At 32.5% G+C, this 13535-nt stretch overlaps 1 protein-coding gene across 1 annotated transcript in view; it reads left to right on the forward strand.

Moving 5' to 3' along the window:
• The window catches only part of LOC127850424 (E3 ubiquitin-protein ligase rnf213-alpha-like), an 85176-nt gene that overhangs the window by 35572 nt on the left and 36069 nt on the right, over nt 1-13535 (forward strand). The window contains exons 39-54 of the mRNA XM_052383447.1: nt 1518-1703; nt 1962-2073; nt 2261-2452; nt 2987-3120; nt 3208-3415; nt 3574-3704; nt 5014-5246; nt 6807-6948; nt 7082-7247; nt 9291-9459; nt 9662-9834; nt 9929-10156; nt 10306-10481; nt 11851-11956; nt 12717-12817; nt 13010-13207. Of these exons, the coding sequence (XP_052239407.1) occupies nt 1518-1703; nt 1962-2073; nt 2261-2452; nt 2987-3120; nt 3208-3415; nt 3574-3704; nt 5014-5246; nt 6807-6948; nt 7082-7247; nt 9291-9459; nt 9662-9834; nt 9929-10156; nt 10306-10481; nt 11851-11956; nt 12717-12817; nt 13010-13207 (2655 nt within the window). The remainder of the gene's footprint in view (nt 1-1517; nt 1704-1961; nt 2074-2260; nt 2453-2986; nt 3121-3207; nt 3416-3573; nt 3705-5013; nt 5247-6806; nt 6949-7081; nt 7248-9290; nt 9460-9661; nt 9835-9928; nt 10157-10305; nt 10482-11850; nt 11957-12716; nt 12818-13009; nt 13208-13535) is intronic.

The following is a 13535-nucleotide window of genomic DNA, read 5'->3' on the forward strand; positions in this document are numbered from 1 at the left end:
ATGATCGCCAAGGGTCGATGTAGTTTTCCTTTTGGGTTGCACTTATGCATGCTACAAAGCGGTGCGGAAGTTTTATTCAGGTTTCTGGAAACGCGCTTACTTACACTCCTTTCGATACGGCATTCTTTCATCGTACACTTCTTTTGTTTAAACACTGTACCCATCGCTTATTAAGTCACATTACTTCTAGGTTTTGTTTTTAGCAGGACACATGTTTTTTAGGAATGCAATTTAATGTATCACATTTTCGTCTTGTTTTGCTTCATCCAACATTCCGGATTATCGAAAACTTGATTATATGTTCCGACAAAGAAGTGATGATACTTAATACAATAATAGCTTGTTTTGTTTCATGTAATCGTGCCAATGATCGTTAAAAGTTCTTTGTTTATGGTTTGTTTATCGTGAAATTGATAATATGTGTTGACAAAGAACTTAATGATGCTTAATAAAATTAAAGCATGTTTTGTTTAATGTTATTGTACCTCAACAGCTTACACATTTCAGGTTTACATTTAAACATTTAGTTGTTTCATGACAATTTAACAGATCTCTTGTAATTTAATTTAGCTATTTTATTATAATTGCTTATTTGTGGCGTTAATATGTATTAAAATTAATATGTTGAATAAATAATCGGACTTTTTTCATGTTCGCCGCCCAAGCACGTTAACTGGTTTAAACACCAACACTGTTTCGTTTTAATAGATGGCGATAATCCAAGATTTATTTATTTTCGGTGTTTTGTCTTTTTGGTTTTCAGTATTGTTTCTTGTGTAATTGTGCATTTTTTAAGCATAATTCTGAGATATGTGTTAGATTTGGCGTTCACAAAATCGCAACCCCTTGCTATTACAATCGATTACGACCAATGCTATCATTTTATTTCGTTTTAATGGTGTACTGTAATGCTGTGACGAATTGTGTGGAGACTGGTCACGCAGCGTCCATTTTTTGTGGACATACGTGTATAACTGCCTTTGTAAATGAACTGTTCGTTTTATGATTGTGATTTTACACAACTTTATTCGTAGTATCCATATAGGGAGAACTTGTGCATATTGTCAGCTTATTACAGCAGGATGATTCAACGTAAAGCACTTTTTTCATGACAACATGACGTGTTTAAAGGTGCCTTTTAGTTTTTCTCAAGATCTCAAGAACGTATATTTTCTTTTTGTTAAAACTTATGCACGCAGTGCTTTTAGAGTATTGACTAGGCATCGTCGCCTGTTACTTTGTTTTAAGGGCATTATTGATCTTTTGCTAGAATTATGATATTTATATTACTGTAGAATATGTGATTGAAAATTTGCCAATTTGAATAGTATTTGCGACAGAGTCCATTTTAACGGGTAATATCCAGACCGTTAGATCGATTCGATCTTTGAAATATTTATTGAGTTTCTTGTTCCATGCTTTACAATAACCCATACGATGACAAATGGCGTAATAAGAGAGCGTCCACTAGCATCACTGATCACTGATTAACGTACTATGTACATTACACACATTAGGTTAATTGTTGTTGCTGAGAAAGATACAGTGTATACGAAGTTTCCTATTCCACTGATAAATCGTCTTGAAAAGCATTTTCTAACAATGAAAAGCATCCTGGATGAAAGGCAGTCAAAACTGGCAAATGCTTTGGACGAATGGGCACGCTCATTTGCAATCGTTGAGAATATACAACGGCAAACAAGGTATGACTAGTAATACATATCTACGTGATAACGGAAACTATATGTATTCCCAAAATATGTGAATAGTCTATATTGTTTTCCCAAAATGACATATTAGCGCTCTAGAAGTCAATTAATGTCAATATTGCGATATAATCTTACTGTGTGGTGCATTTATAATCTTATATTCTTCTAGTCTGTCATATTTTGTGTCAGAAAAACCATGTTAAATAATGCTGAAAGTAAGACAATAAATGTATAGTATTGTAATTTATTTAGAACACAACGGACAGTCCGGGATGTATTTGTTGGTTTCCAAGAAGATACGTGTTCTGCAATAATAATGCAAGTGTTTGAAAATGACACTGAGCAACATATTACGGATGAAAATGTAAGTATAAACACAATTCATTCTCCTCGCATGTTGCCAATTTACATGCGGATATATAAACTAGGTAAGCAGCAACGTCAGAGCAAATGCAAATTGATATCTTGTTTTCAAAATTCGTATTAACTTTCATGATTGTTACGTCTGTATATACAACATTATCTGTTACGTTGATGGCATTGCGGGTTAGGCATTGGAAGAAGGAAAGGCCTGTTTGTTGTGGTGTGCAACCCCAGAGTTACTGCTGTGTGACAACAAACTGGACAGAACAGAGAGAGAAAAGATAACAAACTGTTACTATGAACGACAGGCACACTGCAGCTTTATACAGTATCTAAAACATAAACTTGAAAAGGAGGAGTGCGTTCAGCTATTTGCACAGGTATCTGAAAGGTTTGCAAAACATGATCAGTGAACATAATACATATGAAGGGAAAATTGATCGCAGTTGTTTTGAAACTAAGACATATTCCTTACACAGATAATAACCAAATGTTAAAAATAAATGTTTCGAATAGACAAACATTTTGATTAAAGAATTAAAGACATAATATACTCTATTAATGTCAAAACGTTAATTTTACTGCACACTTAGAATTGACATTTTTTGCTTTAAAACAGAAAATAAGTATGAAACACATATTCATTCTCAAAATAACGTGGATTTATTGCAGAACAAAATGTGTATACGTATATATCACATATTCAATTTATGCCGATAATACTAGCTTTATTTTCCTGCCCGTTTTTTAGCAGAGTCGATACCCTTTGATATAGAATTTAATTTTGTATTCGTTATATATAAATGCAAGGAATACCGTCGATATATATCCAATTAAAAAAGACTTCTATACATCCGATTAAACTCCTGAGAATAACATGCATTTTTGTATAGGTACATGAATCTTTGTTATAGGTTACATGCCATTCAAAGTTGTTGCCTGCAAATCATGATAAGGAGATCCTTAAAGAAGTTCAGAGTCTGAAACGAGTTGAAATTGTTTCATTGTCATCTTTTGATACCGAACAACTGTTCAGTACTCGAGTAGAGTAAGTATATCTCACAATCCGTTCGTTTGACTTGAGTATATTAACACATGACTAGGACATTTATTCTGAGTTTTTGTTTTCGTATAGGAAACATCTGGCATCAAACAATGGGAACGGAAGCTTGTTAATAATTCAGTGTGAATCCGGCGACGTTAATTCAAAACTGATTGCATGTGCGAGGTATTGTGTTATGGATGAGATTGTTAAAACATGGAATCAACAACAAACTCCTGTCTGTATTGTTTTCATTATTCAACTGCCGAGAAAAGCTGGAGGCTGCTTCTCTGATTTTCAGGTTAAAATTTCTCAAATACTTATATATAAGCGTGTACACATTATATTAAAAGCGCAACGGTAAGCATGTATATTTATAAACTAAAACGCATGTTTAAAAATAAGTTTTAAAATAATACTTAATCGCTTGAATCTGCTGATTTGTATAGCATTTTGCAGTGTGGGGTATGGCACTCGGCACACATTGACGATTTGTACGCAGAATATTCTACTTTGCCTCAGTTTAACAACCTTCAAGGCATGTCAGTTAGTGAAATATTTTCCAGTTGCCTCTACGCTGATGACAAAAGGTGCTATTTATTTTATAGAAATGATCAACTTGATTTTTCGTCGTAACGTTTAGACCATATGTTATCGTTAGTGCCTTTATCAGCCATGCTCTTTGTGTTATATATATAAATATATATAAATATATATATATATATATATATATATATATATATATATATATATATATATATATATATATATATATATATATATATATTCATTTATTTATATGGTCCTATGAAAGAATAATATATTCTATTATATATGAGAATCAAAACATTTACCTAATATGTTGTGTTCGTCACTATGAAATATTTAGTTACAGAACCAAAAACTGCATTTTTGTAGCCATCTTATCCATGATTTTATACTAACAGTAACCGTTAGTTAGTTTTGTAACCGTAGGCATAAAACATAACAAAAAAGTACTTGTCATTTGTATACAATTAGGCATGTTGAAAAATGCTATTGGTCCACCACTGCAATTCTTCTTATATGCATATACCGTAATTACTCTAAGTTTTCTGATACTGTATATTTTTGGCTATCCCGTTTTTAGCAAAAATAATTATTTTTCGTGACTCTATATTTTCGGATACACTGGTTTTTGTCCATATTAAATGACTCTAAATTTTTGGACAGTTTATTTTACAATGCTATTATAGCATAATTCCGCCCTGTTGCGCCTATCAGGTTACACTTCGATCTTGCGTTTTTACAACCGGATTAAGGATATAATACCTGGCAGACGAATGCGTATGGCTATGGACCATTACATTTTCATTATTGGGTGTAAAACTATGTATACCGGTAATAGACATTGACTTCACCAAACAGCTTTTAATTGAAACATGTAAAAAGTAATTTATACTATCGGCGTGTGCTTTACAAGCATATGCTGTTATTCGTTGAAACAATAGACGCTATACATATTGCATACCGGAATCCGATAGTCACTGCAAAATTTTATGGTCTCTAAATTTTCGAAAACCTGTTTTTTGTCTCTTTTCGGACACCTGTTTGTTTTTAATATTTTTTTTTTGTATCTAAATTCTAAATTTAGAGTTACGGTAAGTGCATACACACTCTTCAATTGATTGATACCATGCATTTAATTTCAAGACGTATCATTTTTAATGTATCATTTGTTTTTTATCGTATGTGCTTTTTTTTAGTGATTTCTTCTGTAAGATGTGACAATGTTTCGTGCAACACCATGCATTCGCAATTTCTGCTGATATATTACAGGTCATAATATACAGCATGCAAGAGTCAGCTAACTAAAAAGATAATATGTTTTACAATTTTATTTTTATTTATCCTTAATAGATACACACTTGCATCTTTGGATACTTCTTCGAATATTCAACCTAATCCGAAAAGTCATGTTGATAGCAACCTGGAATTATTCAGATTACAACGTGTAAGCATAAAAAACATCCTAAGAACTTGTATACAGCCTGCGCTATCGATGGTAAAGGACAGTTGCCGAGGGGAACAAAGAGCAACTAAAAGGATTGAAATAGTTCTGCAGTCATTTGGCAAAGACATCGAAAGCATAGGTAATACTTTCAAAGTATATGAACTTTTTAAAACGTTAAGAATGAAAACCGCTTTAAGCATGCCCTAATAAGACAATCATCTTACAATATATTCATGTTCGCTTGCAAAGTGCTAAGCATTTTTACAGTTCCAGTTCAGTTAAAAAGTAAAATCGTTTTCAAACCAAGTTAATGACATTTTTTTACGTCACACGATATTTTTAATTGTGTTTGTCGCTTTCCCTGTTCTTTCCGCTCCCACTTTCTCCCCCTTTCCTTCCTTCTCTTGCTTCTTCTCCCTCTCTTGTGTTATTTTATTTTATCTAAGTGTCCTGGAATAAGGCCACACGCGCATCTTTGGATTTCGTATACTTATTTCGATACGATGATTAATTTCATCTATGTATTAACTTACTGGCTCCTTTGAGCACGGAATGGCAAAATGTAATCACACGTAGTATAACATGTTCTCATTATAAAGGCAATACTGAACAGGTGTCGGATGACCGCACAATACTTTGCTTTATCGACGATTAATACAGTTTTAGTTCGAAAGAATCTTTCAAAGAAATGTAGAGGGATATTACATTACATAACTTATACAATTTAACCAATAACTAGAATAACTTACAAATAAGAATATGTTTTTTTTATAGACTTTGAAATTGAATTTAAATAAATAGATAACTATTATTTTCTTATCACGCCAAAGGTCTTCGTGCGTTAAAAGCGTTTTCATTTGAAAAATAGTCCATAACAAAGAGATTTCAGAGAAGTTCTTGTTTCATTGTTTAAAACTCGAAAGACATTTTTCTCGTTGTAATTAATTGGCGTGTTTGTATTTGTTAAAAATCATTGCTTCTATGTTATTGCTAGTTTTACTCACTTCTGTTTTGAGTGTACTTGATTCAACTTGTTTTCGGGCGATGACTATCGTAATGACTTGAAGTAAATTATGAAATATACTAGAATGTCGATAAATGTTTGATATGTGGCCAGCGTTATCTTACAATGAAGATCATTTTATCTTTTAACTTGGTTCCATCGTTATACTGATATATTGATGATACCGGTATATTGAGATATTCATGCATAAAGATAAGCATAATGCTCATATTGACAGACGTCAGAAAGCCAAAACTGATTTATCGGTATGTACCTGTTCGTTGAATGAATTAGTACAAAGTATGCTCTGGTAACACACATTTTCACACCAATTCCGTTTAAATATTGGTAATAATATTATTGAATTTTCTTTACTATGGAAAATCGCGAAGTATTTCTTTCAATAAAGTGTGCTTTAAAACGCACGAGGACCTAAAACACGAATACTAACACAAATACAATCAACTTTAATAAACCCATTTTAAACAAAATGTTTTTAAGGTCTATTAACGGCATTACGCCTGTCTTGATGATAACTTGTCGTCCGAGTTATGATTATGATATGTGCATAAGTCGTATTTTATGGAGGTTGTGTTATATATACTATGAGATACAAGTTAATTAAAATAATGCATCGTATAGCAATTTACGATTTTATATGCATTCATAATTTCATTCTCTTGTTTATATTTACAGAAAAAAGCAAATTTACAACGGGAATAATATCTTGGATTGTAAAACTGTTCCGAGAAAAAGAAAAGGAGTCAGACTTACATAAATATTGGTTAGCGAAACAAGCGGCTGGAATTGAAACTATCAACAAAAATGGAACATTTCGGTGCGAATGAGTCTTTGTATTTTTTTCTCAAACACCTAATTTCAAATAATAGCCTTATCAGGAAACGATAGATTATTAAAAATATCTATACCGTATGTTGCATTTTCAAGAAAAGCCACTTTTTCCTTTACAGGAGATCGTTTTGTAGCACTATAGTTGCTAAGGTGACGCCGGTTTTAGCTGGTATTTTCACATTCCTTGACAAAAACAGCAACATGGACATGGCTATTTGTGATGCAAAGTGGAAGCGAAATTTCTGGCTGAAATGCATCGGCCAAAATGACACACTTCCTCTTACGGTATATATCTTTTTGAATACAGTTGTGCAAAATTACGCATAGCTTCTTTTACGCTGTTTTCTGTTGCATCATTATATTCACCGTACACTTAACTTGTATGCTGAGAATGGCACACTGTAAGGCAAAAATGCAAAAACTCATTTATTACTAAATTTGTAAGATCAATTGAGCAAGAAGTGTCAAAGATGAGCTTTATATATAACCATATATCCGGCGTCCTGTGTCGTGTGGTGTCCGGTGTTTTTCGTGTACTCTGTGGGGTGTATGTGTGATTCGTCGTCCACGTTTAGCACGTTAATATTCTAGGGGCCACATTTTATATTAACTCTGAAAGAAACTTGATCATGGTATTTATCTTAACATGTAATATCTAGATTAAGTTCGTGTCTTGGTCACTTGCGTCCAAACATAGGTGGCTAAGTCAAATCCTAGAAAAACACCTTATTACCGCTCTAGCCATACATAAACTTATATGGCATGCCAGACAACTCATATTTATATTGAATATAGGGTTGACTCAGTAATTCACATTTGAATGCAATGTTATTTGTAAAAGTCAAGTGTTTGCCATTTCGTTAGTATTGTCATTAAAAGTTTGAATAGTTCTATTCCCGTAGAGGCAGCATATAGCAGTTGGCCATACAAGAATTTTGAACTATTGAAGGCTTTGCACCTTTTCTTATAACTTTGCCATATACTGTAATTAAGAAATAACTTGACTAATAAGCAATTAATCGTAAGAAAAGTCGCTTGTAAAATTTGTGTCATAACCTCAAAGTCAATGTTACATTTAAAAGTTCGGAGATCGCGATATGTTAAAATCAATTAATCACATTAAAAGAATATATATTTATTAATTGTGTTACTTAATTTATTAACATGCGTATCATCTGTAAGTTATATATATATATATATATATATATATAATATCAATTTAAGTGTATTGCTTATGCCGTATTACGTTTTAAGATATTTAGAGAAGTCTTTGTAAATGACGTTATTGTTTTCTATGTCCGAAATGCACAAATCATCATAACGATTGACTGAATGCTTTTTGCAACACTCAAATCTATAAAAAATATATAACATAAATACCTTTTAAAAAAAACAACATAATTCAAGAAGAAAGATTATACTCGTTGGTGTATTTTAATAAACTCATGGTGATTTGTCTTGAAAATGTGCTTTGAGGAATAATTTTATTTATATTTTATACGCATACGAACATTATTTCATCAATTGAATATATTTTTTCCGCAGTTAACAATATTGTATGAATATTATTTTTCAAAAAGGTCATTTGTATATGTTTTATTTAAGACATTTCTGAATGGTGATTATGTCACACAACGACTTAACACAAATCGAAATATGTGAAGTAACCATTTTCGGGTAGAGATGTAAACTATCTATCGTTTCACTCCATGCGTATTTGAAAGATCCAAAAGTTAAATTAAAGCATTTCATTGTCAGTCTCTTCTGTATAAATGCAGGACTATGTGAGGACTTATTGAAAAGTTCATTTGATACTTACCTGATCAAGGCGCACAAAAAACTTGTACTATGTGGTTTTGTCACTATCATTATCACATAACGCAACGGTAGTTAAACATAATATCATGCCTTTTGTTATTTTCGTTTGAAAAGAAGACCCTTCAAATTATTTCATATCACGCTTTGCATATGATGGTCCATTATTTATTCATAATACGCATATTTAATTTCGCAAGATCACCTGATCAAACGGCGTAATGAAAACATTACACACTGAAACGCTTTTTTTTTTAAATAATAAGGGTACACTAAACGAACAATGATCAATCAAACGATCAATCATGGCGTTCCAATCACCATGTTGTATTTTTTTAAATGAATTATACTAATGATGGAAAGCAACAGTAAGTTCCATTAAGACTAAGTCTTATCGAATGAACGAATACTATCTATAACGTTAGGTGTATATTTAGGCGCAGTTTTTATGTGGAGACTTATAGACTCAGATACTGAAAAAATGTGTATATGTATACTTTATAAATGTTATAGTATAATGACTGTCTGCCATCGTCAAATTCATCGGGGACGCTAGAGGAAATGCTTGTTGTTGGTACAGGGTGTGCAGATCATGAGTTCAAACTTCGATTTCCGTTCTCGTGGATCATTATTACTGTATTAGAAGAGGCGTATAGTGATTTTGCGACTGATGCAGATGAAGGTAGTTGTTTTAAAGATATTATTCATACTGAATTAAACCAAATGATTGGTTTATACGTCTATAAAGACTTTGGTTTAATAATATATCAGAAAAATATATATGGAAAACCTTTTAATATTTCTTAGATAAAGTCTTTGTTTAGTTTGTTTATTAAGCAAGCTTTATTTTATCAATAAGCATGTTCTTTGCAATTCATATTTAGACGACGAAACGATAGAAAAATGTGTGTCAATGCTGACTGCATTACCTATTGGACAGTGTGTTACTGAGATAGATGCCACGGAAGATTCATCGTTGTTGACGAGCGTTTTGCAGGATTACATTCACGACTTTGTAAAAACAGTATACCGAGCCGAAAGCATCGAAGAACTGAAAGTAATTTGTAATTGCTAAATTTTCATATAAATGTTTGTATTTCGTTTTGGTTTTAGTCTTCGATGTGTTTGTATTTTTTTTTCTACCTTGGCAGATTGTCTGTGACACCGTCATGTTGAAAACGATCAATATTTGTATTGAGACTGGAAACCATCTGGAAATATTGCATCGCATAGTGTGTTCCCGTTTGGCATGGAATGAAGTATCATTGACTATGAAATTCTTTAGAAGCATCAATCAAGTCTGGCCGGAATGCATTATTAGAATTAACGAGTTTACAGAATCGAAGAAATATGAGGTTTTGTTTGAAGAACACAGATTCGTATGTATATCGACATGTTCAATAATCATTAGACGATGAATTTGAGTGTTATGATTCATTCCTCGATATGTGCTTCGATTCCATATTGTCACTTTGATAGATTGAAATATTCATACATGTACACGATTTATGGAGTTTTTATTTTGTAGATTTCTTCCACGCTTTGTCTTCTGATTGAAAACTTGAACCCTAAATCTCAAGAACTGGATAACGAGGATTCGCGACAAAAATGGCTAAACAAAGTTTATCGTTATCGCCCTGTGGTGGAAACAATTCTGAATGATTCTCGACACGGGGTTCATCATGCGTCTCAACGACTCGCTAAGTAAGTTTAAATAACATATGCGTCAGTCTTTATGTTATCTCGTTTATTTTAATGTTTTCACAAGTAAGTATGTCTCTCCTTCAATTTGGGATATACATATTGTGTCTGGTCCGTCAGTCCGTTAGTAAGTTAGGAAGGACAAAGTCATAATTGGTTTCGTGTCATTGTATAAAGAAGTGTTCGTGGTAGAACTTTTATATTTTACATTGATCTTTGTCAATTGACAATAATTCGTATTTCCAATATGAAAGTAAACGGTGAAGCTCACGGTGGTCACTGAAGTAAACGTTTGTTTCCGCAAAAAAGTGAAGAACTTTTAATTGTTGAGCTATAGTATTTTTTATAGGGATTGCTCTTTATAAAAACAAGACGTCTATTGCTTTTGGATTCAGTAGGTCAATGATTATATATATAATTATTATAGTAGTAGACGTAGTAGTAGTAGTAGACGTAGTAGTAGACGTAGTAGTACTAGTAGTAATAGAAGTAGTAGTAGTAGTAGTAGTAGTAGTAGTAGTAGTAGTAGTAGTAGTAGTAGTAGTAGTAGTAGTAGTAGTAGTTGTAGTAGTAGTAGTAGTAGTAGTAGTAGTAGTAGTAGGAGTAGTAGTAATAGTAGTAGTAGTAGTAAAAGTAGTAGAAGTAGTTGTTGTTGTTATTGTAGTAGTTGTAGTAATAGTAGTAGTAGTAGTAGTGGTAGTAGTAATAGTAGTAGTAGTAGTAGTAGTAGTAGTAGTAGTAGTAGTAGTAGTAGTAGTAGTAGTAGTAGTAGTAGTAGTAGTAGTAGTAGTATTAGTAGTAGTAGTAGTAGTTTTAGAAGTAGCATTAGTAGTAGTAGTAGTAATAGTAGTAGTAGTAGTAGTATTAGTATTAGTAGTAGTAGTAGTCGTAGTAGTAGAAGTAGTAGTAGTAGTAGTAGTAGTAGTAGTAGTAGTAGTAGTAGTAGTAGTAGTAGTAGTAGTAGTAGTAGTAGTAGTAGAAGTAGTAGTAGTAGTAATAGTAGTAGTTTTAGTAGGAGTAGTAGAAGACGTAGTAGTAGTAGTAGTAGTAGTAGTAGTAGTAGTAGTAGTAGTAGTAGTAGGAGTAGAAGTAGTTGAAGTAGTAGACGTAGTAGTTCTAGTAGTAGTAGTAGTAGTAGTAGTAGTAGTAGTAGTGGTAGAAGTAGTAGTAGTAGTAGTAGAAGTAGTAGTAGTAGTAGAAATAGTAGTAGTAGTAGTAGTAATAGTAGTAGTAGTAGTAGTAGTAGTAGTAGTAGTAGTAGTAGTAGTCGTAGTAGTAGTAATAGTAGTAGTAGTAGTTCTTATGTAAATCACTGCAATTTCTATGATGTTAAACTGATTAATAAGAGTGTTTTTTGTTCTTACGGATTCAGATCCCTGTGGAGCCGAGTTACAATCATGAAATTGTTTATTGAAAATATTTGTACGACTACATCGGAGAGGAGCATAACAATAAAATATTGCACGCCCTTGTGGACGGTATAGTAGTTAATTTATTTGGATGCATACAATTATAGTTGAATATTCGAATACTTTTTCTAAAAGTAGGTAGTTTTGGAGATATATATGTACGTCAATCTTGTAAGTCCATCGGTCAATGAGCCCGTTTGTCGGTTTCTCCAGAATATTGTCTGTGTTCTTAAGTCCCCAAACATTGAGTGTTTTTAAGTATATTTTCCACGTTATATTTTCAAATTGAGATGACGAGGAGAACACCATGACAACATGTTTATCAATTGTTTTAATTACAAGTTTACGTAATAACATGCAATACACTTATATCCGCATATATTGAGGGATTTAACAGAATGGTGGCCCAAATACTGAGATCAAGGTGACTATGTATCGCGCACATCGACCACGTGTCTTACATGAATGTTATAAAAGGAGATGCAACGTTGAAATACAATGCATATTGAAATTTTTCGACAAATGTGTGTTGTCTTGTCCGTAAAATTAAGTTATACCTAGACGTTAAAATATCAGTTTTCGAATAAATACGATAACATTCTAGCACCATTTTTAAGAAAATATATCAACTGTATTGCGGAACCATATGCCTCCGGATTTAAAAGACAATAATCGTTTATGTTTTTACAATTATAACATGTCCATGCGGATCATACTATTTTATTATACTCGCCGAATAATGTAAACTAGTAATTCTATTAAGTTTAGAAATGTGTTATATTTTAGCAAGGTTTGCTATTTTGTAAGTTGCGTATTACCCGAATTTCAGTTACTTGGGGACGACGTCGATCTTGGTTCACATAAATCGCTAATAGCAGTTGAAAAATTTCTTAAAGCATGCAACAAAGCTGCACATAGACAACTAATAGGGTAGGGACCTATAATATAATTTGCTGTATCAGTGATTACAACACAATACTGGTATCTTTTTTCAAAATCCACGGTTTTTACAATCTACGCAATCAACTGATTTATTTAATTAGTTTTTCTGTGAATGCATTTCATATTCCTATATCATGGACATTGTATATTTGACTATATGTGTTTCGATGTTGGTTAAAGCCCCGCTGCAAAATGTGGACAATGTGGACGGTTTCTTACCTGCACTCCGGTTACCATGCCCTGCAGATCAAGCGACCTGCTGTGCCAGAGCTGTTTTACAGAAATGAAAACGTTGAATGCACTCAACTGTCCAATATGCAAAGAGACAATAGAAAAAGATTGGGAACCTAATATTAAAGCGATCGAAGAAAGTAAAAGGTTACGTATATATACATTATTATCATATTGTTATTCATTGATAAAACATCGACACATATCGCAACTATTTTAAATATGAATTTACGTATTTACGTTTAAGGAGCGGAAATTGTCTACTGAACAATTAAAAGTTAGAAGTTAAACCATCCTCTCTACAAAATTGTGTTTGGGGTTATCCTAGTGTTAGGTTATCTGTCCATCCGCCAGGAATTAGGTTTTTGGCCATAAACAAATATTTAAAACTGTTTTAATGTGTAACTTTATAAATGGGAAAATCTTAAAAAGTGAAAGTGCAATGCACAAAAATTACAACTATTACTTATTTATA

The sequence above is a fragment of the Dreissena polymorpha genome, chromosome 11, assembly GCF_020536995.1.
Source record: "Dreissena polymorpha isolate Duluth1 chromosome 11, UMN_Dpol_1.0, whole genome shotgun sequence".
NCBI classification, from domain to species: domain Eukaryota; kingdom Metazoa; phylum Mollusca; class Bivalvia; order Myida; family Dreissenidae; genus Dreissena; species Dreissena polymorpha.